The sequence below is a fragment of the Cnephaeus nilssonii genome, assembly GCF_951640355.1.
Source record: "Cnephaeus nilssonii genome assembly, chromosome: 4".
In the NCBI taxonomy this organism is placed as follows: domain Eukaryota; kingdom Metazoa; phylum Chordata; class Mammalia; order Chiroptera; family Vespertilionidae; genus Cnephaeus; species Cnephaeus nilssonii.
In genome coordinates, this window is record NC_137075.1 from 104,328,132 (window position 1) to 104,352,636 (window position 24,505).

At 57.4% G+C, this 24,505-nt stretch overlaps 1 protein-coding gene across 3 annotated transcripts in view; it reads left to right on the plus strand.

The window, feature by feature from the left end:
* Positions 1 to 19,919, plus strand: part of BCL11B (BCL11 transcription factor B) — a gene marked incomplete at both ends in the record, with an annotated part of 89,551 nt that extends 69,632 nt beyond the window's left edge. For all 3 annotated transcript variants that reach the window (XM_079769795.1, XM_079769796.1, XM_079769797.1), the window contains one exon: positions 17,881 to 19,919. In XM_079769795.1, the coding sequence (XP_079625921.1) occupies positions 17,881 to 19,919 (2,039 nt within the window). The remainder of the gene's footprint in view (positions 1 to 17,880) is intronic.
* Between the last annotated feature and the right edge of the window lie 4,586 nt (positions 19,920 to 24,505).

Here is a 24,505-nt window from a genome sequence, read left to right on the forward strand (position 1 = left end):
AGATGTGAAAATAAAGTTCCCAAGGTCACGTTTGTGAAACCTTTGGCCCCGTTCCTCGCACGTAGTAGGCTCTTGGAAAACGATCCTTCTGCCGCCTCTAGCCCCGAGCGTGGATCTTACCCAGATCGGTATGATGATGACCACACCCGCCTAACCCCGGGGGACGCAGTGTCCCCTGGGGTGTGAAGACGCCTGGCTTATGCCCGCTGCTCAGCTTTCCAAGTGTCTGCTAGGACCTCGAAAGCGTGTTGATTGTTTTAGAGCGGCTGACTGCACACGCTCAGGGCTCAGAGAGCGTCCGTTTCCTCGGCCAAGAACCCCAAGATCCCTTTTCTGTTCCCTGCTCCCACAGACCCAAAGCGTTCTCTATGCCTAGACACGGTTCCCCAAAGTGCAGCTGAGCCCGCGGAACCTCTGAGACGCTGGTCCACTGGCATCGTGGGAGCGTTTGTCCAAACAGCTGCAGATGCCGTGGGACAGGGGGATGGGCTCCTGCAAAGAGAGGGCCCCTCGGGAAAGGCTGTGGTCTGGGCCTTTGCTGCAGGCCTGCGTGGCCCTGAGGTCAGGGAGCTGCGGCCCCGCCAGGCTGGCTGGTGTGGCCGGGGCAGGGAAGGGAGATGCTGGGGCACGTAAGCCCTCATGTTGGGTGAGCAGCGAGGGTACCCCACCCCCTGATTTTAGAGATCTAGAAGAGGGCGTCACGCCGCTGCGACCCAGGAGCCACCACGAGCAGAACGCAGCCGCCCCTGCTCCTGTGCGGGAACCCGGGGCCCTTTCCTCTGCCTGGTTGCCTGGTTACAAGATCATCTGTCAACAGCTCCCGAGAAGGGGGCTTGGCTGGGAGGCACGGGCGGGGGAGTTGGAGATAGTGTCTGCTGTTGGGAACGCAGTGAGTACATTTGATCATATCTAATTCCCATTTATATTAAGCCGGACAGCCCCACTGCCCAGCTGCCCTCTCAAAGCCTTGGACCGCTGGGGTTTTTTTGATGCATGAATGAAGACTGGGAAGTGGGCCAGGACTTGGCTCATGGGCTTCTTCATCATTTATTAGCTTCTAGTTTTAATTGTTTCCCGACTTCTTTCCAGATATTTATCTAGGAAGGATTGTCAGTTCTCGCTGCGCTGTGCAGACGCTCGGGGCGGGCGCCGACTGCAGGATTTTAAGGGCTCTTCTCGGAGGCAGGCAGGAGAGGCGTTTCCGTTCCGTCCAGCAGGTGTTGGCAGAGCACCTACTGTGTGTTGGAGGGTGCACATGGTGAAAAGCTATGGGGATGGACGGGATCTCCTGCTCTGGAGAGGCCTGCCATCCTTGCAGAGGGGAGGGGAGTTTGGGGTGGGGGGAGTGAGGAGGGGGGCAGGGTGCTATCACACGGAAACTTATTTACATTTGTTTTGAGCACCCTCTGAACTGCAGACCTTGGGTGGGTCTGAGCTGTGTGGCCTCAGGCAGGTTGCTTTACCTCTCTGAGCCGTGGATTCTCCCTTTGGAATCGAGGTGACGAGCCTAGCAAGGGTTAGTGAAGACACACTGAGACCCCTCAGCAAGTGCTTGGCGAGGGCAGGCCGTTTCTTTGGGGGTGCTGTGGGCCAGGGACGTGTGCTGGGTCTTGGAGTGAGGGGAGTTATGAGGTGGGAGGGAGCGAGGTCAGGATGCTGGGCTGGGAATGCAGGCTATGGGTGTGTCATTTGCCTTCAGTGTTCTGGCCTCATCTGTGAGACGGGGTTCCTGGGGCACCCCCATGAGGAACACATGGGGAATGTCGGGGAGCCGCTGGTGGCTTCTCTCCCGCTCCTTCCAGAAGGAGGCCTGGGCCCGAGCGGACCAGCTGCGTTGGTCCTGAGGTGTGTTTGGCCAGCGGCACTCAGAAGGAGGCGGGGTTGGGAACCAGGGCTGGGCTCACTCACCCTGTGTGTGACCTTGGGAAGTCCTTTCTTCGTGCCGGGCAGCCTAGGGCGACAGGCTCTTGAGCCAAATCTTCCAGGCCTGGGTCTGGGCTCCTTTACACAACAGACCCTCGGGCGGCCACACAAACCCTTTGAATCTCACTTTTCTCCCTCAAAGACACAGCGCAGTGGTCTTCCCCTCGGCATCACTGTGCAGATGGGGCATGTCACCCCGTCCCCGTCACTTTAGCTAAGAACCGCCGAGTTGGTGCTAGCTGGGAATAGGAACCAGGGTGTCTGGTCCCTGGCTCAGGTTCATGGGGCCGCGCCAGACAGTGTCCTGAGTGGCCCTGTGGACAGAATGCTGGACACGGCCCTGCTCCCTGGCCTCTGGGCTGGAGTGATTGTCCGGTCCCACAGCCCTGGGCGAATTTCCAGAGCCTGGGCAGCTTGGTGCGGTTTCGGCCATTTACTGTCACCCCTGCTGCTGGGGACAGTCTGGGGCCTGGAGCATTTAAAAAAAAAAAAAAAATATATATATATATATATATATATATATATATATATATATATATATATATAATTGATTTTAGAGAGGAAGAGAGAGGGAGAGGGAGAGAGAGAAACATCAATGATGAGAGAGAATCACTGATCGGCTGCCTCCTGCACAGCCCACACTGGGGATGGGGCCCGCAACCCAGGCCTGTGCCCTGACCCGGAATGGAACTGTGACCTCCTGGTTCATAGGTCGATGCTCAACCACCGAGCCACGCCGGCCGGGTGGGCATTTGCTTTGTGCTCAGGTTGGAAGGTCGGAGGACAGGTGGGCGGCGTGGCAGCCCTGCCACCGGCCCCACGCTTTCCCGATTTCGCATCTTCTCCATCACGTTTGGGAGAATTCAGGTGAAGCCCAGATGCTCTGTGTACGGGGACATCCATGTTCCTCGCACATGTCCCGTCTTCGTGGGAACTCGTTGGGTTTACAGTTTATGGGGCCATCGTGATTGGCAGAAACCACCAGAGCCCACCGTGGCGGCCTCATTTCATTGACAAGCGTTGTGGCCAATAAAACGGCTGGCTCTCACTGGCTTACCGGCTGGATTGGGGTGGCTGCAGCGATGGGGAAGTGACAAAATGCTTTGATTAGTCAGCGAGCTTCTTGAACAGGAGGTTAAAAACTCATTTTAGATTTGGGGCTTTTCAAGACAGATCCCCCCTGAAATTTGGCCAACGGGATGGGAAGCAAAATAATCCCAGACTTGATTAAAAAGTGGTGAGAGCAAGCCCTCGTGCCGATCTGGTCGGAGCGTCGGTGAGCCGCGGGGTTTGTGAATGTGCGCGTCTGCCTATTGTTTCTGCACTCAGCTACACGGGTTGCGTTAGACGTGGGCTTCATCACTTATTTTATGTTTCAAAGGGAAACATTCTTGCAGAAGAGGGTGGGGAGAGGACTGGGGGCAGGTCGCCCCTCTGCAGCCGGAATCTGAGTCCCCCCCGCACGCACGTTGTGGTGCCAAGCCGATGCTTATTATTCCCCCAGAAAATAATGTTCCTTTTTTTTTTTTTTTTTTACTTGCTTTTAACATTCTGCCCCTGGCATCTGTTCAGGCATTGTGGACGAACGGAGCCTGTGTTCTGACAATGGGTTAAAGCAAGCACTTATTGAAAAGCATTCTCTACTTAATTACATTTCCTTCTTCTGGAAGCTATTTTAATTTTTTTTTATAATCACATGTTAATTGTGTATTAGCGGGGCCTTTCTGATTAGTTGAAAACATAATGAAACCTTTGTAAACAACACAGAGAGGAAGAAAGGGGAACGTGTGAAGCAGAGACAGTGGGGACGAGCCGGTTCTCCAAGAGGCCGGAATAACTGCAGTGCTTGCCGCCAGGGAGGGGCGGGAGCTGGACCTGGAAGTCCCTTTTTTGAGTGGCAGCTGCCCTAATGGCGAGGGTGGGACCACAGCTACTCATCAGTGAAGGAGAGGGGTGGGCTCCTGAGTGGCCCCTCTCTGCCTCCTCCCTCCTAGCCCCACTCTGCTGTCATTCATTCATTCATTCATTCATTGACTTGTTCATTCACTCATTCATTCACTCACCCTCTCAGTCACATTCTCAGCAATCACTAGCTTCCTCTGTTGAGCGCTGTCTGGCTACATGCTTTAGCCTCTCAGGATGGGTTAACCCCATTTGCTCAGAGCTGCGCTCACCCATTGCTGGTCAGCCAGTGCTGGGAGCAGGAGAATCAGCTCTGTCTATCAGTCCTGGGACCCGGCCCCATTGTGGCTCTGAAGTCCCCGTGTCCCTTCCCACCCAAACTTCAGCAGGTTCTGGAAGAAGGAGGGTGGGTAGGGCCCTGGGGCCCTGGGGCCGGGCCTGTGAGTGTGCTGGGGGGTCAGCAGGCAGGCAGGCGGGCGAGGTGAAAGCCCACTGCTCTCCCCAGAGCATGCTGGCATTGTTTTGTTTTCCGCCTTTTAACAGCTTGACCGAAAGCAGCAGCCCCGGTTTACGATCCCCAGTGTGGTGGGGAAGGCCCCCCGAAAGCCCTGCTCTGCTCCCCATTCCCAGGCTGGCCTGACAGGAGCTCGCAGCTCCCAGGCCGTTATGAGGGAAGCGTGGCCGGGGCGCGCACAATTGAGAGTGCTACTGTGTGCCGAGCGCCAGGTCCACGGTGCGCGCTCCAAGGAGCCGCGGCCAAGACAGCGCCGGGAACCGCCGCCAAGCCAAACACACGCACCCGGCCGGCCGCGCCAGCTCACTTCTGCAAATAGGGGGAAAATGGGCTTTCTGATTTGGAGTGTTTCTCCCGCGAAGAGGAATCACTCCAGTGAGTGTTCTAAAAATATTCTGGAGGAGGCACGTTCTCGGAGGCCTTGGGATTCTGAGCGGCCCTGAATCGGCCCTTTTCTGTCATCTCTGCGGATCGTGTTAAAGAAAAAATTGACTAAGGCTTGCGTGGTCATCCTCCCCGCACCCCCTCCCCCTCGCCCCGCCGCGTAAGGGTGGCTGCAGCCTGAGAGTGGCGTACGCAGCAGAAATTGTGTTTTTATCTCTCTGACTTCAGGAAGGAGATTTGGGTTTGCGTCTCCTGCAGCCACTGTGGCAAGACTCACATCTGAGCAGCTGAATCTAGGGCAGCCCCTGCCCTCCCTGGCTTGGGGGCCCAGCCCAGTCTGCAGGGAGGTGTTTTGGTGGTGGCTGTGGAGGGGGCACGGCCACAGCTCCTCCTCCTGCTCCTGCTCCTGCTCCTGCTCCTGCTCCTGAGCCTGCGCAGGTTGGCTTACCCTGCTTAAGGCTCAGCTCCCCAGGAGGCCCTGCTCCACAGCTCCGGGCACCTCTGGAATTCAGATGATTGCTGTAGTGATGAGATAGACTGGGATTCCACAGTTCGTTCATTTGCCAAAAGTAAATGATGTCAGCACCCCCCCCCCCCGGCCCCCCGCCCCCGCACTTCCCCGTCTCTCAGTTTCTCTCCACCCTCCATCTCCACCCCTTCTCGCTCTCTGCCTTACCCCCAGTTTAGAACATTTCTCTTGCAGTCTGCTCTGCAGGGTCAAGCTGAAGTGCACGCAGGAGCCCAGCACGGTGCAACCCCAGCACTCGGCTTTGGGGCCGGTTGGTTCTTGGTTACATGCTGTCTCATGGCACCCCGGCCTCTACCCCCTCGGTGCCAGCAGCACCCCCTCCCGGGTGGCATCAAAACCGCCTTAGCACATGGCCCCAGGTCCCCGGAGGGCAGCACGGGCCTCAGTGGAGAACCGCTGGTCTAGCCTTCTATTCCTCCCAAACTCACCACCAGTGAAAGGCCTGGAGAGCAGTAATAGCAGCCTCTAGTTTTAGGTTGACAAACGACCAGTAATAACAGGGTGGATCAAAGGGCGTGGAAATTGAGGATGAATCCCCAGTGTTGAATTTTGTCCCCAAAGTGTATTTTAAAAAGAAGTCCAGGACCATCCTGGTTTGAGGGTCGACCAGGTGTGGCCGATTGGGGGGTGGGGTGGCGGGGGGGTGGGGTGGCCTGTCTGACTCAAAATGGCCAGGCAGGGTTGTGGCCAGAGTTCACCCCTTCTAATAATCAAGAAGCTTTTCTTGAAAACATTTCCTGTGCTGAGCTTATAAGGCAAATCTCCCAGGATTAGGTAACTGATGATATTGGTGAGTGGACACTTTTGAGGAATTTGCCAGTATTCTGGGCAACATATGTTAGGACTTCATTGCCCTCCCTCTCTCCCTCCCTCCCTTCCTCTCTCCTTTCCTCCCCCTCGTTCTCTTCTCTTCCCTTGGAGGATTTTTACCGTGTGAGGAATGGGACCTCGCCTGCTCGCAGGCAAGCGCCTCGTTTTGATGACATACGCTGTAACCATTTGCTAGGATCCTATTCTGTGGCTTCACGCGTTGACTCATTACGGGCGCACCCAGCAGGGTCAGGTGCCAGGTGCCATTTCATCCACCAGCAAGCCCCTCTTCGGAGAAATCTGGAATTGGGTGGTCAGCGGGTTTTGTGCTGGGCTTTCTTGGAACGCCGCGTGGCCAAGTGTGCGCGTGACAGGGTGAGAGTGATTCCCTGGGCTCAGCCAAAACCCCTGCTTCCGCCGGCTTCTCCGCCAGCTGGCGGCCCAGCCAGCCTGGAGGTGCTGCGGCCATTCGGAACTCAGGCCTCCCCTCCCCCGGGGCCTCCCCTCCCGGGTGCAGATCCTACAGTCAGTTTGGGCTGCAGCCCCCAGCCCCCATCCTCCTGGAGCGGTCCCCTCCTCTTTTGTTACCAGCACAGCCTCCCGCCCCTTGGCGTCGCTGCTGCGTTCATCTGCCTTCTGGGGGTGGGGTGGGGTGGTGGAGTGGGCAGTGCCATGAGAACCAGCTGGCGCAGTCCCTGTGGGCCATGGGCAGGAGCCGCTGGGCCACCCAGCCACCCTGCTGGGCTCACGGGTTTTGGAGGGGGCACCATGTTGTGAGCACGGGTGTGATTCTCTCCCCACCACCTGGTGTGTGCGTGCATGTGCTAGCACATGCGTGCACACGCACACCCCACACCCCGCCCCCCTGCATGTTTGTGTGAACCCGGGCGGGGGTGGGGGTGCTGGGTTTCTGTTTCCTGTAACCTCCCATGGCTGTCGGCACATCTCCGGATGCTCCGGCTTCCTAACACCGGGCAGCTTGGCCGCGCGGCAGGCCCGGAAGCTCCGGCGCTGTGAGCGGCGCCTGGCGAGGGTGACCATCGCCCGGCCGCCGGCGGCTGGAGGAAGCTGGCACCGCGGCAGAGGCGCAGAGCCGCGAGAGTGCCGCCGGTTTTTTCATATGGAAATGTGAAATAATGGGGTGATTAAATAGAGCTGTATATTAAAGTACATCTGACATTAGAATTACCATAATGTGCTGTAGCCTTAGGCTGAGTACTTTATTTGCCATCTGCGTAGGCCCCAAATCCCCCGGGGACGCGCTAAAATATTCTGAATAAACTCAGCTCGAGTTCTTATTGAGAGTAAAATACCATTTGTGGCACGTCGTATTGATTCGTCTTAATTGTGGTGCAGAAAAGGACAGTCGCTGGCTGATGACTTTTGTGCTTGGTGACAAGCTGGCTGGAGTGACGCGCACGCTGCCGTTGGTTAACCTGGGCGGGCCGGGCGGGCACCTCGGCTCTGGTCGGGAGATGTGCCACGGTGGGCACAGCTGGGGCTCGCTGCCAGCCCCTGCCCTCCTGGGGGGGGGCGCCCATCGGGGGCACAGGAGATTCCTGCCGCGCCCGCAGGCCCCTCCTCGCCTGGCCTCTTCTCCCCACCACTGACCCAGGGTAGCCCTCGAGGGGCCGTGGCCTCTGTCTGGGCACCTGGTTGGAGGGAGGTGCTCTGCAATCTTAAGAAAACAAAACTGAAAAACGAAAAGGAAAAAAACATATCCCACTCGCCCTGGCTCCTGGCTCGTGGGGGAGGGACCCAAAACGGGTCCCCGCAGCCCTTTGGGGGGAGGCGCCTGCGACGCATTAAAGATAAATGAGTCATCGGCGGGAAAACACGCGGCGGTCCGCACAGCACCCCCCCCCCCCCCTTCACAAGGTCCGGTTTTTACCCCGTAATTGCCCATCATTATACACGATTTAAATATTCAAACATTCTCCACAAAGCTTGGGCCAGCATGTTTTTATTACAGATTCAGAACAAGGGAATAACCTTTAACTTCAGAGACAAATGAGACAAATTTACAAGTGCATGTCTGCTGTTTTCTTGTGTTTTATCAATCCCCGCGGACCGGAACACTTGGGCTGTAATGCCACTCAGAACAATATACATATATTACTACTTGTTTGTGGTGCGTCCGTAACGAGTCCCCTTTGCATTAGCGGACGTACAGCGCGGGGGCGGGGGCTCTCGGCAACGTCAATTATCTCCTCGGAGCTAAACGTACACTCCATTAACACGAGATTTACTGCCCCTGCAATCCTTCTTGGGGGGAATGTGGAGATTTGTGTGGGTTAAGGAAGGGAAGGGCGGAGGCCTGCCTGGGAAGGGAGTTATGAACGATGCGGGGGGGGGGGGGGGGCGGGTAGGGGGTGGGAGGGGGCAGACTTCCTGTGTGCGCACACACACCCTGCAGCCCTCTCCGCCCCTCTTGCCTGCTTATTTCTTAATTCACTCAGTTTCCCATTAAATGATAAGGAGGGTTGGCTCTGTGCTTTCTGTCCCGTTCTCTGCTAAATTCCTGCCCCCAGAGTCCTAGAATCTACCTTTCAGAAAACCCCGTATTTGGGGGGTTGGGGTGAGGGGAACAGAACCCTCAAACACACTGGAAAAGGTAGGGCCTTCTCAGGGATGCCGGGCTGAAGGGACTCCGACGATGCATCCCGTGATTGCAGGGAGGACGTATCATTTCCAGCAGATTCGAGTGCCTTATGCGAAGGGGAAAACTCGATGAAGATGCTCTAGAGCAGCGGTCGCCAACCTTGCGGGCCTCACGCACCGTCCGTGGTCCGCGGGCCACCGGTTGGTGACCGCGGATCTAGAGAAACAGGCCTAGTTTTTCGAGAATGTCGTACATGAGTTACCACATTTAAAGCCGCTCCGTGGGTCCTGCCCCCGGCTCCCCCATCTTAGTGGCAAACACGGCTGTTCTCACCCCGCCCCCCCCGAAGTACCCCGCGGTCAGCGACGTTGCTTTGTTTCAGCCTGAACTGCACACCTGGTCTGACCACAGAACCGAGCAGTTGACAGCGAGCCTGGGGAAGTCGGGGTGCATGGCGCCTGCAGCTGCGGTTCCGTTGTACTTCTTGCCTGTGTCGCTAAGAAGCTGCTGGACCGCCCCGTTCCTGAAGGTGGCTTCCCGGGGGTTAGGCTGAGAGGCCGGGTGGGATCGTTGAGCTCCCGGGAGGGTGACCTCGGAGCCTCCCTGGAGGGCAGTGATCCTCCTGGGTCGGGTTTGAAGCTCCCGCTGTGTTTCCCGCCCTCCCCCACCCCGCCCTCCCGTTTCATTTCTCTGGGCCTAATGGGCGCGCCGTTTGGGAGGAGTGGGTCTGGTCGGAAGCGCTCTCCACGGCGTGCGCCTCCATCCTTCGGCCGCACCGAGATCTCCTGATACCCAACAGTTGATGACTCAAGGCGTCTTGAGTGTGGGCTCGAAACCTTCCTTCTCCCCCTGTGCTAGAATTGACGCGATGGAATGGGATCTGCTTCCAGCTGATCCCAGAGCCGCCTCAGGCTCATCCCAAGCCCCTTTCAATCCCACCTCCAGTTCCTCCCGACTCCAGGATCCCACCTCCACGCCTCTGTTCACGCGGGTTCCCCTGCCAGGCAGGTCCTTCTCTGCGCGACAGACTCATTCCCCCCTGAACTCCGTTTCGGGGTCTCCTCCTGGGAGGAATCCTCTGACCCTCCCAGACTGCTGGTCTCTCCTTCCTCTGGGTCCTGGACCACGTGGCACACCCTTACCGGTGACTGGTGGCCTGGCTCCCACTAGGCGCCTGTGGCCGCGTTAGCCTCTTGCCCTTGACCGCCGGCTCCATGGGGCAGACAGACGCTCATTTCTGCATCCCTGTGCCCAGCACAGGGCCTGGCCCTTCGTGTGTTCGTGGAGCAGAGGTCGGAGGGCGGGAGGAGCACATGTGTGAGTGGGGTTGAGAAGGCCCTTCACCTTTGCTACGACGGTGCAGTGGTTTCTGGGGTGCCAGGGGAGTGTGACCTTGGCTGTGGTCCCGGGTCACTCCTGGCATTCTTAGGAGAAGTGGCAGGGCCCGGAGAGCAGGGCAGGGTCTTCGCAGGCACGTTCAGCCCTGGGTTTGGATGTGCGTGCGGCGGAGTGAGGACAGCCCTGCGTGGGGCACCCGTGGACGAGCCGGGGCTGCAGCGGGTGGAACGGCGTGCCGGGGAATCCTCCCAGATGTGATCCTCTCTGCTTGCACCTCCCGTTCCCCTCCCGCCTCATCTCGCAGCAAACAGACTTGTTGCCGGTGAGCCCAGGCGCCGTCCATGTGCTCACGCCGGGCCTCCCACCCTGCCTCCGGCCTGGTCGGGCAGGTGCCGTTGTCCCTGTGTCCGGCCTGGCCTCACTGCACACGGGGTTTCCTGCCTGCCTCCCGCCCAGGCGCTCTGAACTCACCCCGCAGGTCCTGCTCTGCCTTAGAGCCCCGTGTGTCCACGGCTTAGCCCACCCCGCTCCCAGGCCCGCCTGTGGCCTGGAGGGGCGGGTCACGCTGGGCCTCTGGCAGCTAGCACTCAGAACATGGGACTGGATGGACGAGGAGTGAGTGAGTGAGTGCACGCAGGAGAAAGGCATGTGCCTATGTCCCTGGAGCATGTGGGCACGCTCAGCTCTCCTCGGGTCCACTCACTTCCAGGAACGCCTTTTCGGCTGGAGGCGGGATTCACGGGTGTTTCTGTGCACAGCTGGCCGTCAGGGGGACGGCAGGGCTTTCGGTTGAGGCTTTGATGAAGGCCGAGGGCCCAATCCCCCACCTGAGCTGACTCCAGGCATCTGAAGCATAAAGCTCTCCTCCGCCACACGGACATGGGGTGGGGGGTGGGGGGTGGGTATTGTGAAGGGACACCCCACAATGCTGAGGCTAAGCGAGGTTTCTTCACTGTGTGAGGCCGCTTCCCTCTCGGCCAAGGGACCCGTGGCGTTTCCTGCAAGCCCGCAGCTGCCATCCCTGTCCCCGCTGCTGTTCACGTGCAGCGGGAGTGGCTGCCTCAGGCCCCTCCTCAGCGCCCCCTGTGGCAGACTTTGAGGTCCCAGTGGAGGGGGCCATTTGCTCTGTGATTTGGGCCGATCGCTGGCCTGCTCGCCCCCTCTGCCCAGGGCAGCTGCAAGGTGGGCACTGGCGGTGGCCTGGTGTTCGGTCTGTCTGGAGTCACCCGGGATCCCGGCATGCTCAGGGGGTGGGCATGCAGCCGGTGAAGAGCATGGGTGTGCCACGTGGGGCCTGTGCCTGGCGTGCCCGGGAAGTGGGGCCGTTCGTTGAGGGCTGAGCTGGAGCTGGCCTCGCCGGGAAGGCAGACTGGAGATGGGCCGGTTCACCCAGACCTGGGCAGATGACCTTACCCCGATGGCGATGACTTCAGCGACACAGACCTCGGGGGAGTGGACAGACACACCCCTCACACAGGCCACCGACAGTTCTGAAGGACGTGCTGGTGGCCCGCGTCGCAGCAGTGGACAAGACCTGATCGATCCCTGTCCGCAGGGAGCTGGAATCTGGCCCAGACAGTACATTTTAATAAATAACCCAAGACCCATCTTGTGGCCTTGAGCAACTTACTTATGGTCTCTGCGTGTCCTTTATTGCTGCTGTAAATGGTCACAGTGTGCCGAGTGACCCTGAGGACAGAGTGGGGTGATGCAGGTCAGAGGAGGCCCAGGGCAGGTCTGGACCCTCCGAATCCTGCCAAGCCCTGGCATTCTTCCTCCCAGCGATGGGTAATGTCTGCCACAGGCACGGGGGAGGGGTGTGGGCTCTGTCAGCTGAGGCTGGCTCAGCACTTCATCACCAGGGACATGGTGCTGTCCCCAGTGTCCCCAGCACCAGCACCCACCAACAAAGGGCAGCGATGGCTTGTCCGTGACATCATCAGCGCGATTTCACCGCGTTCTTGAAATTCTAGCCAAAAGCATCCCGTCTCCACGTTTTCGTTAGCACCTGGGCTGGAAGCAGAGGTCAACGCCAAGGCGCACGCAGCTGTGTCGTACGCCACCAGGCCCCCGGGCTCGGGGGACCCCCGGTCCGCCCCCTGCTCCTCTTGACCAGGCTATCCGGCGTTGCAGCCTAACGCTCAGCAGCACAGCCGGCTGCGTAGCCTCGGCACACCGTTTCCTCCTCCCACCCTCACGTTGCTCATCTGTGAAATGGCGCTGATGACAGTTCTGACCTCAGGGTTGTCGGGAGCCTCGTGTGAGGTTGATTGCTCTTAGCGGGGCCGGCTTGTGGTGAGGATGTAATAATGGCTTATTGTTCCTGCTCTGCCGAGGCGTCCCTCCGTCAGGCCGCCTTGGATGGAACGCATTCAGAACAAGCAGCAATGGTCGGAGATTCCCTAGACGTGTGTGTTCAGAAATGACACAAATATGAAACGTACCAAGATCCCCCCTCCCCCCAAGGTTGCCGGCGGACGTTTTCTTTCTGGGGTCCTGAGCGGGGAGATTGTTTTTAAACTTTCTAGGAAGGGGTCTCTCCACTGAAGGGGGAGTAGTGATGCCAATGGCGATGGCAGAGACCCAGGCCCTTTCTGTGGGCACTGGGCACCGTGGCGTCCAGCGAGGGGAAGGGGCTGCCGCAGGGGCCCCGGGTCCCAGCTTCCTGCTCCTGACCTGGCTGCCTGGCGTCTCACGGCCCCTCCACCAGGTGCTGCGTGGCATGGTGTGCCCTTCAGGCTCATTGGTTCTGTGAAAGGTCTCCCTCCCCTCCAGGGGCCGGGCCTGTGGGGGAACCGGATTGGGTCCCATCAAAGCACCGTCGATGGGAGGACACACAGAACCTCTCTCCACTGTTTCCACTGGGAAACAGGCCCCGACACGTGTGAAGGGAGTGACCGGTGCCTGGGTGGGGCTGTGTGCTGAGCAGCAGCAGGAGCCGGGGGCCGGAAGCCTCCCCCGGCTGGCGGCGGGCCTCTGCCGTCCTGAGCTCCATCACGCGCCAGCAGGAATGCAGCCCTGGCCTGGCCTGGCCTCCCCCGACACCGTGTGAGCAGCAGGAAGCGGCCGGTGCACGTGCCAGACCCGCTGTTAAACGCTGTGCACGCTGCAGAGGGCCCGGCCCCGGCGGCCGTCCCCGTGGCAGGTTCTCATTTGGGCCTCCAGCTTCTGGAGGACAGGGCAGCGTGTGTCCCAGGCCCTGCAGGCAGGCTGCCCTTCCAACGGGGTGGCTCGGCCTCGGGGGGAGACGGAAACTCAGCTCCCTGCGATGGCCTCTTCCCCGAAGGACTCCAGTCAAGGTGTGTGTTTTATTGACGGCCCCGATACCTTTATTGGTACTATTACAGTCACTGGCATACTGACGAGGAAATTATTTAAATGCTCATTAAAAACACACACCTTAATAGTCCTAGCTGGTTTGGCTCAGTGGATAGAGCGTTGGCCTGTGGACTGAAGGGTCCCCGGTTTGATTCTGGTCAAGGGCACATGCATATCTGGGTTACAGGCTCCATCCCCAGTGAGGGGCGTGCAGGAGGCAGCCGATCAGTGATTCTCTCTCATTATTAATATTTCTATTTCTCTTTCCCTCTCCCATCCTTGCTTGAAATCAAAAGACGTAAAACTTTAATTCAGAGGGAGAGTAGCGTTTCTTTGCAGGAGTCCAGTTGGGTGTCTGTTCACATACAAAATGATGTTTCCTCAACGTTTGCCAGTTTTGGCTTCCCTGGAACCTCCGTGCATTAGGTGGGCGGCATGAGAATCCCTCGCACGTTTTATTCCTGCCAGGGCTACGCCCGGAGGCATCCCAGGAACACCCAGTGCCGGGTCCGAGATGGACAATAACAAACGAGCCTGGGCCAGTGTGTCCAATGGTTAGAGCACTGGCCCGCGCACCGAAGGGAGGCAGCCAGTTGATGTGTGTCTCTCACATCAATGCTTCTCTCTCTCTCTCTCTCTCTCTCTCTCTCTCTCTCTCTCTCTCTCAACTCCCCCCCTTCCTCCCACCCTTACATTCTCTCTGAAAAGCAATGGAAAAAGATATCCTCAGGTGAGGATTAACAAGACAAACAAAAAACAACCACACACGAATCATGCAAAGCCCCAAACCCGAACATCTGCTTGGCAGCGGGGACTTCTATAGGGTGTGTCCACGTACTGGGACGCCACCCCCCCCCCCCCCCACAGGTGTGTTGTTCCCATTCTACTGATGAGGAAATCGAGGCTCAGCGCGCTTAAGGACCTGGTTGACTTCACTGTGCTGGGAAGGTCGAGGCAGAGGTGTGAACCCACACTGCTAGCTCATCGCCGAGAGATCACGGAGGGTTTTGAACTTGAGAAAAACACGGGGGCTCCCTTTAGAGCCCGCAGAGCGAAGAGGATCCAGCGTGGACCTTAACAACGTGGGAGGAAGGAGGAGGGAGGGAGGGAAGCAAGGCAAAGGCGGGCCCTGGGCTCTGGCCGCCAAGCCTGAGGTCGCGCTCCCAGTCCCGCCGACGTGCCCGGGTCTGCAGGCCGAGCCTCACGCTGCTGCCTAAGTCACTTCAGAACAGTCCAGGCATCGACCCGCAGCTGGAACCTCAGCGGCCCAGTGGGAAGTGGGTCCTGTCTGGGCCACTGGCGGGGTCGTCACCTGTGGAGGCTCCAGCTCACCCGCGGGCAGGTGGCCCTGAGCTCCAGGACGGGGTGCCGGCGAGGAAACCTCTGGTCCCCGCGGGGGAAGGGGCGGCCCTCTCCCCCAGGGTCTTCTGCTGCGTTTGCGAAGGAGCCGTCCAGGACTGTGTGCGCCGCGAGGTTCCGGATAGGAAACCGCTCCGCGTGGCTCTCGAAGACTTTCTGACATTTTCGTTCAGTTCTTCAGTGTGAGCGCCCCAGTGCTCAAGGCGATTGTAGGGAGGAGCTCTCCGTGAGGTGGGAATACGGAAATGAACGTTTTCTTAAAAAAGAAGGGGGGAGAGTTGTCAGGGAGGGCCAGGGAGGGCCGGGGGGCTTTAAAGTCCGAAGCTGTCGGGTCCTGGGAAGGCCAGCGCCCGAGTGAGGGTTGCCAGGGGAGGAGGGAAGTCCAGGAAGCTAAGCCGTTTCCGGGTGCAGGGAAAGAAAGAGCTCACCCCGGCGTGACGAGGGGCCCAGAAATCCGATTTGAGGGCTACACCCGATGGTGAAGGACGGCAGGTAACTTCCTCCCCAGGCCGCGCCCAGGTAGAGATTTAAAGGGCCTTCCCCTCTGGTTTTAAACGAGAAGTGGAACCAACCGTCTGAGCTGGTTGGGACGTGTGGCTACACGTTTCCCAGCAGCTGCCATTTTGAGTTTATTTTAAAAAAAAAGGTTTTAATCGGCCATTTCGGCTGCAGAGCCTGCCTCGGAGTTCTGACTTTTCTTTGGCTAGCTATAGAACTTTCTAGAAAATGCGTGGCCATCAGAGCAGGAAACAGGAGTGCCCTGGAGATACCCATGGAAATGAAGATGAAGAAAAGGGAGAATGGGGGGAAGGGAGGGGTCCGCTGGTGCTGTGACTCGATGAATGGCCGAAGCCCAGGTGACGGGCCCTTTAATTTGAAGCCCTATGACCTTGTGGGGTGTGGCCCTTCATCTGTGCTATTAGCCCCTGTGCCAGAAAGGGACTTTTATTGATCTGCTTCTTATTTATTACTTATTTATCCTGCTCCAGAAGAGGGTTTGAGGAAGATTATAACTATGGCCTCCGGCCCGCTCTCCCGTGAGTCTGCAGGAGGTAGCGAGTTCCGTCTTCCACGGAGAGTAACTAATAAAGCGAGGCTGGGAGAGGGTGCCTCCGAGGAAGCGGCACTTTCTGTCTAGCTGAGTGGCATGCAGAAGGGGGTGCTGTGAGGCCTCGCACCCCCACATGCTTCCTGGGGCTTTGGGAAGGTCCCCCACCGCTTTCCAGGTGGGCACGACTCTCCTGGGGCCCCAGAGTGAGGAACTGAGGCACCCAGACGCCCTGGGGAAAGAAGAGCGTCTCGCTCACAAGTCCTCCTTGCGCTGTTCAGAAGCGAGGGGAAGCTGAACTTCAGAGTTTCTCTTTTCTTTCCGTCCTCCCTCCCCAGCCGTCTCCTCACTGCCACACGCGCAGACACGACAGAGGAGACGAGAGGGAAATGATCCCATAGGACAGCAAACCCGCAAAGCTGGCCTCGCTGGCCGGGGTGGGGTTCTGGCCCCGTCAGCTCTGTGGCCTGGCCCCGTCGGCTCTGTGGCCTGGCCCCGTCGGCTCTGTGGCCTGGCAGAATCGACCCCCTGCGCCCTGGCCGGCCTGCTTTTCTGTGACATCACACACCCTGCGTGGCTGGGGAGGCCCTGGCTCCCCGGGAGTCGTCAAGCCTAACCTACCGGCGTGGAATTCGCAGCATTGGGTCCGAGTCCCTTGGTTTTGACTGCTGAGGGTGCAGCCCCCCAGAAATATAATTCATGGGTGGAAAACAAAAGCTGAATCTCTGCACAGGATTTCAGTCCTTCAATGGACCAGGGCAAGTGGTGGTGCGGGGGCGGGGGGGGGGGTGCTGGCTTCTTCCCTGGGCACCCCGCTGTACCTCCCATCAACTAACTAACATGGGTTCTGGTCACCAGCACGGTTCCCGTGTTTCATCAGCGTGAGGGTCTCCCGGGTACAGGGGAGGCGGCGAAAACAAAAGGGGTTCTTCCGGGTCGCGGCTGTGATGTCCTGTTCCCCGTGCCTCCCGGCCAGCGAGCAGATCTGACCCGGGCGTGGGAAGCAGTAGGCCAGGCGGCAGCCTCACCTGCAGGTTGAGGGGGGCAGGCTCGGGACCAAACCTTCAGCTCCATGACTGCCCCCGTGACGGACAAGACTCCCCCCTCTGGCTCAGTGCCATCAGTGTCTGTGACACTTTGTACCCAATGCTCCCCTTCCCCCACAAGAGCCAGTCTGGAGCAAACCCATGCTTGCCGCCATTGCTCCCGACTGCTGAGGTGGGCCTGACGTTCTTCCATTCGGTTAACATCCTGGCAAAGGACTTCATGTAGGCCAATGGCCCCTGGAGGCCGACCCCACACTGTGGTTATGGTTAGAGTGTGTGTGAGGCCACGGAGGGGCAGCTGTTACACAGCAGTGATCTTCATAACATGCTAATTCCTTCTGCGCCGGCATGTCCACGTTGAAGTTTGATAGCGCTTTCTGCGCGGATGCTGACATATGAAACCCTAGAATTTCCTAGAGTTAAAATCCCAAACAAGGCAGCCATTTCTCTTAAAAAAAGTCTTTGCAAGGTGATTCCGTCTGACTTGCCTTCTTAGAACTTCCTTGGAGCAAGTATTGCCTAATCAGTGGTTCTCAAAGGGGGGGGGGAGTTCAGTTTTGCCCTCCCCCCAGGGGACAGTTGGCAATGCCTGGAGAGATTTTCTATCTTAGTGACTGGGGGTGGGGGTGGGCAGCGGGGTGTAGAGGCCAGGGATGCTGCTGAACATCCTACAGTGCATAGGGCAGCCCCCAGGACAATTATTGGGGTCTCGGTGTCAGTCATGCCTTGGTTGACACCCCCACCCCCTCCAGAGAGTTGCCGGTGTGGGCAGTCCAACCTTGACATCGTCCCCGTTGTTGGAGTCAGGCATTCTCACAAACATCTCACCTGGCTTCTGAGCGGACGCGAATAAGGGTACCTTTCCTTTAGGGGCGCAAACTGAGGCCAATGGAATTGGATTAGCTGAGGTCCTGTGGCCGGTCCGGGCTGTGCCAGGCCGCCTGCCCACACAGCGGGCTTCTTCAGCCCCCAGCCGGCTGGGGACACCAGGGCCTGGCCCAAGGATCGCCACCCTGCGCGCCTCCGGGTCAGTGGCCCCGCGGCAGGCACACCCCGCGCCGCTTCTCACGCTCTCTTCTCTGCCTTTCTGTCCGTGTGTCTCCGCAGGTAAAGATGAGCCTTCCAGCTACATTTGCACAACATGCAAGCAGCCCTTCACCAGCGCGTGGTTCCTGCTGCAGCACGCGCAGAACACGCACGGCTTCCGCATCTACCTGGAGCCCGGGCCGGCCAGCAGCTCCCTCACGCCGCGGCTCACCATCCCGCCGCCGCTGGGGCCCGAGGCCGTGGCCCAGTCCCCGCTCATGAATTTCCTGGGCGACAGCAACCCCTTCAACCTGCTGCGCATGACGGGCCCCATCCTGCGGGACCACCCGGGCTTCGGCGAGGGCCGCCTGCCCGGCACGCCGCCGCTCTTCAGCCCGCCGCCGCGCCACCACCTGGACCCGCACCGCCTCAGTGCCGAGGAGATGGGGCTCGTCGCCCAGCACCCCAGTGCCTTTGACCGAGTCATGCGCCTGAACCCCATGGCCATCGACTCGCCCGCCATGGACTTCTCGCGCCGGCTCCGCGAGCTGGCGGGCAACAGCTCCACGCCGCCGCCCGTGTCGCCGGGCCGCGGGAACCCTATGCACCGGCTCCTGAACCCCTTCCAGCCCAGCCCCAAGTCCCCGTTTCTGAGCACCCCGCCGCTGCCGCCCATGCCCCCCGGCGGCACGCCGCCGCCGCAGCCGCCCGCCAAGAGCAAGTCGTGCGAGTTCTGCGGCAAGACCTTCAAGTTCCAGAGCAATCTCATCGTGCACCGGCGCAGCCACACGGGCGAGAAGCCCTACAAGTGCCAGCTGTGCGACCACGCGTGCTCGCAGGCGAGCAAGCTCAAGCGCCACATGAAGACGCACATGCACAAGGCGGGCTCGCTCACCGGCCGCTCCGACGACGGCCTCTCGGCCGCCAGCTCCCCGGAGCCCGGCACCAGCGAGCTCACGGGCGAGGGCCTCAAGGCCGGGGGCGACTTCCGCCACCACGAGAGCGACCCGTCGCTGGGCCACGAGCCCGAGGAGGAGGAAGAGGAGGAGGAGGAAGAGGAGGAGGAGCTGCTGCTGGAGAACGAGAGCCGGCCCGAGTCGAGCTTCAGCATGGACTCGGAGCTGAGCCGCAACCGGGAGAACGGCGGCGGCGTGGCCGGGGTGCCGGGCGCGGGCGGCATGGGCGGCGCGGCCAAGGCGCTGGCCGACGAGAAGGCCCTGGTGCTGGGCAAGGTCATGGAGAACGTGGGCCTGGGCGCGCTGCCGCAGTACGGCGACCTGCTGGCCGACAAGCAGAAGCGCGGCGCCTTCCTGAAGCGCGCGGCGGGCGACACGGGTGACGACGACGACGCGGGTGGCTGCGGGGACGCGGGCCCGGGGGGCGCCGTCAACGGGCGCGGCGGCGGCTTTGTGCCGGGCGCCGAGCCCTTCCCGGGCCTCTTCCCGCGCAAGCCGGCGCCGCTGCCCAGCCCGGGGCTCAACAGCGCGGCCAAGCGCATCAAGGTGGAGAAGGACCTGGAGCTGCCGCCCGCCGCGCTCATCCCGTCGGAGAACGTGTACTCGCAGTGGCTGGTGGGCTACGCGGCGTCGCGGCACTTCATGAAGGACCCCTTCCTGGGCTTCACGGACGCGCGCCAGTCGCCCTTCGCCACGTCCTCCGAGCACTCGTCCGAGAACGGCAGCCTGCGCTTCTCCACGCCGCCGGGGGACCTGCTGGACGGCGGCCTGTCGGGGCGCAGCGGCACGGCCAGCGGCGGCAGCACGCCGCACCTGGGCGGCCCCGGGCCCGGGCGGCCGAGCTCCAAGGAGGGCCGCCGCAGCGACACGTGCGAGTACTGCGGCAAGGTGTTCAAGAACTGCAGCAACCTGACGGTGCACCGGCGGAGCCACACCGGCGAGCGGCCTTACAAGTGCGAGCTGTGCAACTACGCGTGCGCGCAGAGCAGCAAGCTCACGCGCCACATGAAGACGCACGGGCAGATCGGCAAGGAGGTGTACCGCTGCGACATCTGCCAGATGCCCTTCAGCGTCTACAGCACCCTGGAGAAACACATGAAAAAGTGGCACGGCGAGCACTTGCTGACTAACGACGTCAAAATCGAGCAAGCCGAGAGGAGCTAAGCGCATGCGCGTGCGCGCGCGCGCGTGCGCGGGCCGGGCCCCCCCCGCCCCCCCGCCCCTGTACAGTGGAACCGTTGCCAAGCGACAGAATGCTGACCTGACACTTGCCTCCGTGTCACCGCCACTGAGCACCCCCGCGCGTCCCTGGGGCCCCGGGGAGGCGGCTCTCCAACCTAACCTGTGTCTGCGAAGTCCTAGGAAACCCGAGGGTTGTTAAGGCAGTCAAAATTGTGGAGCCTTTTAACTGTGCAATAATTTCTGTATTTATTGGGTTTTGTAATTTTTTTTTGGCATGTGCAGGTACTTTTTATTATTATTCTTTCTGTTTAAACTCCTTTTGAAAGATTTTGTTGGGTATCCATCCCTTCTTCATTTTTTTTTTTTTTTTTTAAAAAACAACCGAGTAGAAGCCTGAGCAATGACTCGCAAGCAAATGTGGAGGGAAGCATAGCTTTTAAATTATAATTTGGGAGGGAGGGCGCTGCTTTTTTGAAATTTAAGCTAAGCATGTGTAATTTCTTGTGAAGAAGCCAACACTTAAATGACTTTTAAAGTTGTTTACTTTTTTACATCCCCCCCCCCTTTTTTTGGTCCTGAAATAAAAAGTGGCATGCATTTTTTTTGGGGGGGGGTGGGGTGGGGTGGGGGGGTGGGGAGTGGATGTACAGCGGATAACAATCTTAAAGGTGTAGCACTTTGTTTCAGAGTTGGAGTGGAGATGTCGCACTGATGATGTCCTGAGAAACAGGGGCCTTTTCTGTGTTGATTTCAGCCTTTCCATTAATAACAGGGGTGAACTTGGCGTGGTGGGGGAGAGGCCCCCCCAAACTCCGCACACTGCCAGAGAAACAGGAGTTTTTGAGGGCTACCCCGGGGAACGGCCCCGGAGGGTTCTAAAATTGTGCATTACCAGCAGACACTACCCCCTCCTTGAGATGGAGGTGTACCCTGGGATGCTGTCTTAGCCATTTGCCACAGAACAGGCTAACATGGGCTGAGGGTACCTTTTTGGGGTCGATGGTGGTGACCTGCAGGGACACAGAAAGGAAGAAACCAGCCGAGTTCTTCCAGGCTTCTTCTGGTTTGCCAGCTTCTCTCTCTCTCTCTCTCTCTCTCTCTCTCTCTCTCTCTCTCTCTCTCTCTTGTAATCACCCCACCACGAAAATCCCAAGTCCCACGTTGCTGCCCATGACAGTGATGATGGGTCATTTCTCAAGCAGACAAGTGCCCTGATGGTGACGAGAGGGACGTTAGCGTTCTCATTTCATGCACACGTGACATTCTAAGGACCGGGGCGGGGGTGGGTGGGATCTTGCGAATTTCTGTCCCCTTTCCTGGGAAAGCAGGGGAAGAGGTCCCTGCCAAGGTGCCCAGCACTGCTTCCCTTTTTTCTCATTCCCGTTCGGTTGGAAGGTCCTAAACCCATGAGATTAGGTGTTTGAATTCTGTTGACCCGCACTTTAAAGCTTTTGTTTGCATTTAAATTAAATGGCTTCTAAACAAGAAATTGCAGCATATTCTTCTCTTTGGCCCAGAGGTGGGTTAAATAAGGGACGACTGAGATTGAGTGTCAGTGTTGCTAAGCGTGGCATTCACAATACTGGCACTATAAAGAACGAGATAAAATAATAACTTATTGGACAGTTTCTCTACTGCCATTCGATTTGATGTGAGTGCCTTGAAAACTGATCTTCCTATTTCAGTCTCTTGAGACAAATGCAAAACTTTTTTTTTTCTTTTTTGAAACGAAAAGACTTTTTAAAAAACGTAAAACAAGAAAAGTACATTCTTTAGACACAAACAAAGCCACATTTTACTTTAAGTACAATTTTTTCAAAAAAAAAATCCCGGTTGAAGATAGAGGACATGAAAATGCCATCAGACCCAATCAAGTGAAGACATAAACCCAGCACAACCTTGGACATACAATTGTTAGCTGACCGGTCCTCAGCCCCTTTTTGTTTGTGGGACAGCGCTGCTTAGAGTGGAGTGGAGGTGATTTACTGCTGAATTAAAACTCAAGTGACAAGTTGATTTCGTTGAATGAAAAACAACACAAAAACAATTCAGGAACAATGGCTAATTTTTTTTCCTAAAGGTAAATTTAGTGCACTCTGTCTTAAAAATACGTTTACAGTATTGGATACATACAAGGGTAACAAAAATTGTGTGTATGTGTGTTCGAGAGGTCATTTCTTCCCCCCCCCCCCCCCCAAAGTTTTGCTTAATAGGTTATAAAAGATGCCACAGTGGCTGCGTGTATATTGTTTTCTTTCGGTGATGGGGTTTTAGTATATATTATATATATTAAAATTTCTTGGTTACTGTAAAAGTGGACCAGTATTTGTAATAATCGAGAATGCCTGGGCATTTTACAAAACAAGAAAAAAAAAAAAAACAACCTTTTTTCTTTTCCTTGAAAACGTTGCAGTAAAATTTAAATGGTGGGTCTATAAATTTGTTCTTGTCACAGTAACTGTAAAGTCGGAGTTTTAGTAAATTTCTTTCTGCCTTGGGTGTTGAATTTTATTTCAGAAAAATGTATAGAAACTTGTATTTGGGGATTAAAAGGGGATTGCTACACCATGTAGAAAAAGTATGTAGAAAAAAAGTGCTTAATATTGTTATTGCTTTGCAGAAAAAAAAAATCATTTCTGACCTGTACTTATTTTTCTCTTCCCACCTCCCTCTGGAATGGATATATTGGTCGGTTAATATGATGTAGGCACTTGCTGTATTTTTACTGGAGCTTGTAATTTTTTAACTGTAAGCTTGTCCTTTTAAAGGGATTTAATGTACCTTTTTGTTAGTGAATTTGGAAATAAAAAGAAAAAAAACAAAAACAGGCTGCCATAATATATTTTTTTAATTTGGCAGGATAAAATATTGCAAAAAAAAAATTTGTATGTTCAGTCCTATTGTACAGGAGAAAAAGGGTTGTTTGACAACCTTGGAGGGAAAGAAGCAACAGGAAGTCGTGAGATGCTTTGGTTCACAATCATTTGAGCTGTGTGTGTTTTTGACGGAATCGGCCCGCACAGAGAAGTGCTGGAGCCGGGCCTCCCTCCGAACGCCTGGCCCTTGCACCCAGGCCCCTTCGTGCGGCCCCAGCAGACCCATGGGCAATCCATTATTCCTGTTGAGCGGAGAAACCAGCTTTTGTAAACGGTTCCCAGCGTCCTCCCTTTCTCTAAGAGGCCACCTGTAGGGGTCAGTGTAGAGAGAGCGAGTGAGCATCTTCCGTCTCCAAGGTCCCCGCCGTGGCCGTCACCACCACCACCACGTCTCCCGCCCTGGAGAGCAGAAAGAAATGCAAACTGAGCTTCCTCTAGTCCCTGACAGAACCTTACGCAGAAAGCGTCTGCAAAGGAGCTGGCCCATCAGCTGCGCACAGGTGCCCTGACCCGCTGTGGAGACCAGCGCCAGTGGGATTTCAGGAGGGAGCCCCTGGCAGGCAGGACCTCGCATTCCACGGAGAGGCTTGGCCTGTTGTCCTTGTCTGCTCTGCTGCTTTTCTGTCCGGAAGCTACAGGCCGTCCGTTTCCGAACGCCTAGGGCCTGGGATGGGCCGGTGCCTTTCCCCCCCTCTCCCCTCCCCGTTGTCTTCTCCATCCTCCACCTCGGTTGGTCCTTTATTTGTTTTCATTTCCATTTAATTTATTTTTCTTTCTCCCTCTCTGTCCCTTCCCTCCTCTCTCTCTCTCTCTCTCTCTCTCTCTCTCTCTCTCTGTAAAGCCAAGTAGCTTTAAGATGATAAAGTGGTAGTTTTTTGGATGAGGGAATAATACATTAAAAAAAATACATATATCAGGAAGCCATTTTTTATTTCAGGAACTGTAAGAAACCATTCTTTCAGGTTATGAAAGTATAACTAAGCATCCTTTGGGGCAATTCTTTACCAAACGCAGAGATTTTTTTTCTCCCGGGAGCTTCTCTGCTTCAATTCTCTCTCCTCCTTGCGACTTACCTTGGCCACGGGGAGGAGAGGGGAAGGGAATGGGCGGTAAAGCTGAGGGGTCAGCTTCCTACCTGCTTGACCCCGCGCCCCGTGGGCTGCCCCGGGAGCCTCCCCGGCGACCCTCCTGTAGTGAGAAACGTAGCCAGCTCTCCCCAGCTCACCCCCAGTCACCCGAAGCCAGGACTAAGCCATCCTAAAGCACAAAGATTGTGTCCTCCGTCCACCGACGGCAGAAAAAAAAAAAAAAAGAGCATTTTGCTTCTTCCATGTTCCAAAAGCCAACTCTGCAGCAGATGACCGGGTGGGAGAGGGCCCAGCCTGGGCGACCCAGCCCACCCCAGGCTGGATTCCACACCGCCAGGGCGTGGTTCCACGCTGCCCCGAATAGGAACCTGCCACTTGCCATGAGAGGGTCTGTCGTGGGGAGAGGGGGAGGCTGAACCGTGAGGAGAGGGCGAGAGGGAAAGGAAGTCGGCCTTTCTTCCCGGCTCAGGGCGGCCGGGCGACGTGGTGTCGAACCCAGGCGACCTCGTGATTTTGGTGCTCTTTGTACCCCCCCCCCCCGCCCCCTCAAAGCCAAGTTCCATTGATTTCAGTTTGCATTTGTATTGGCGAGGCGAACTATTTT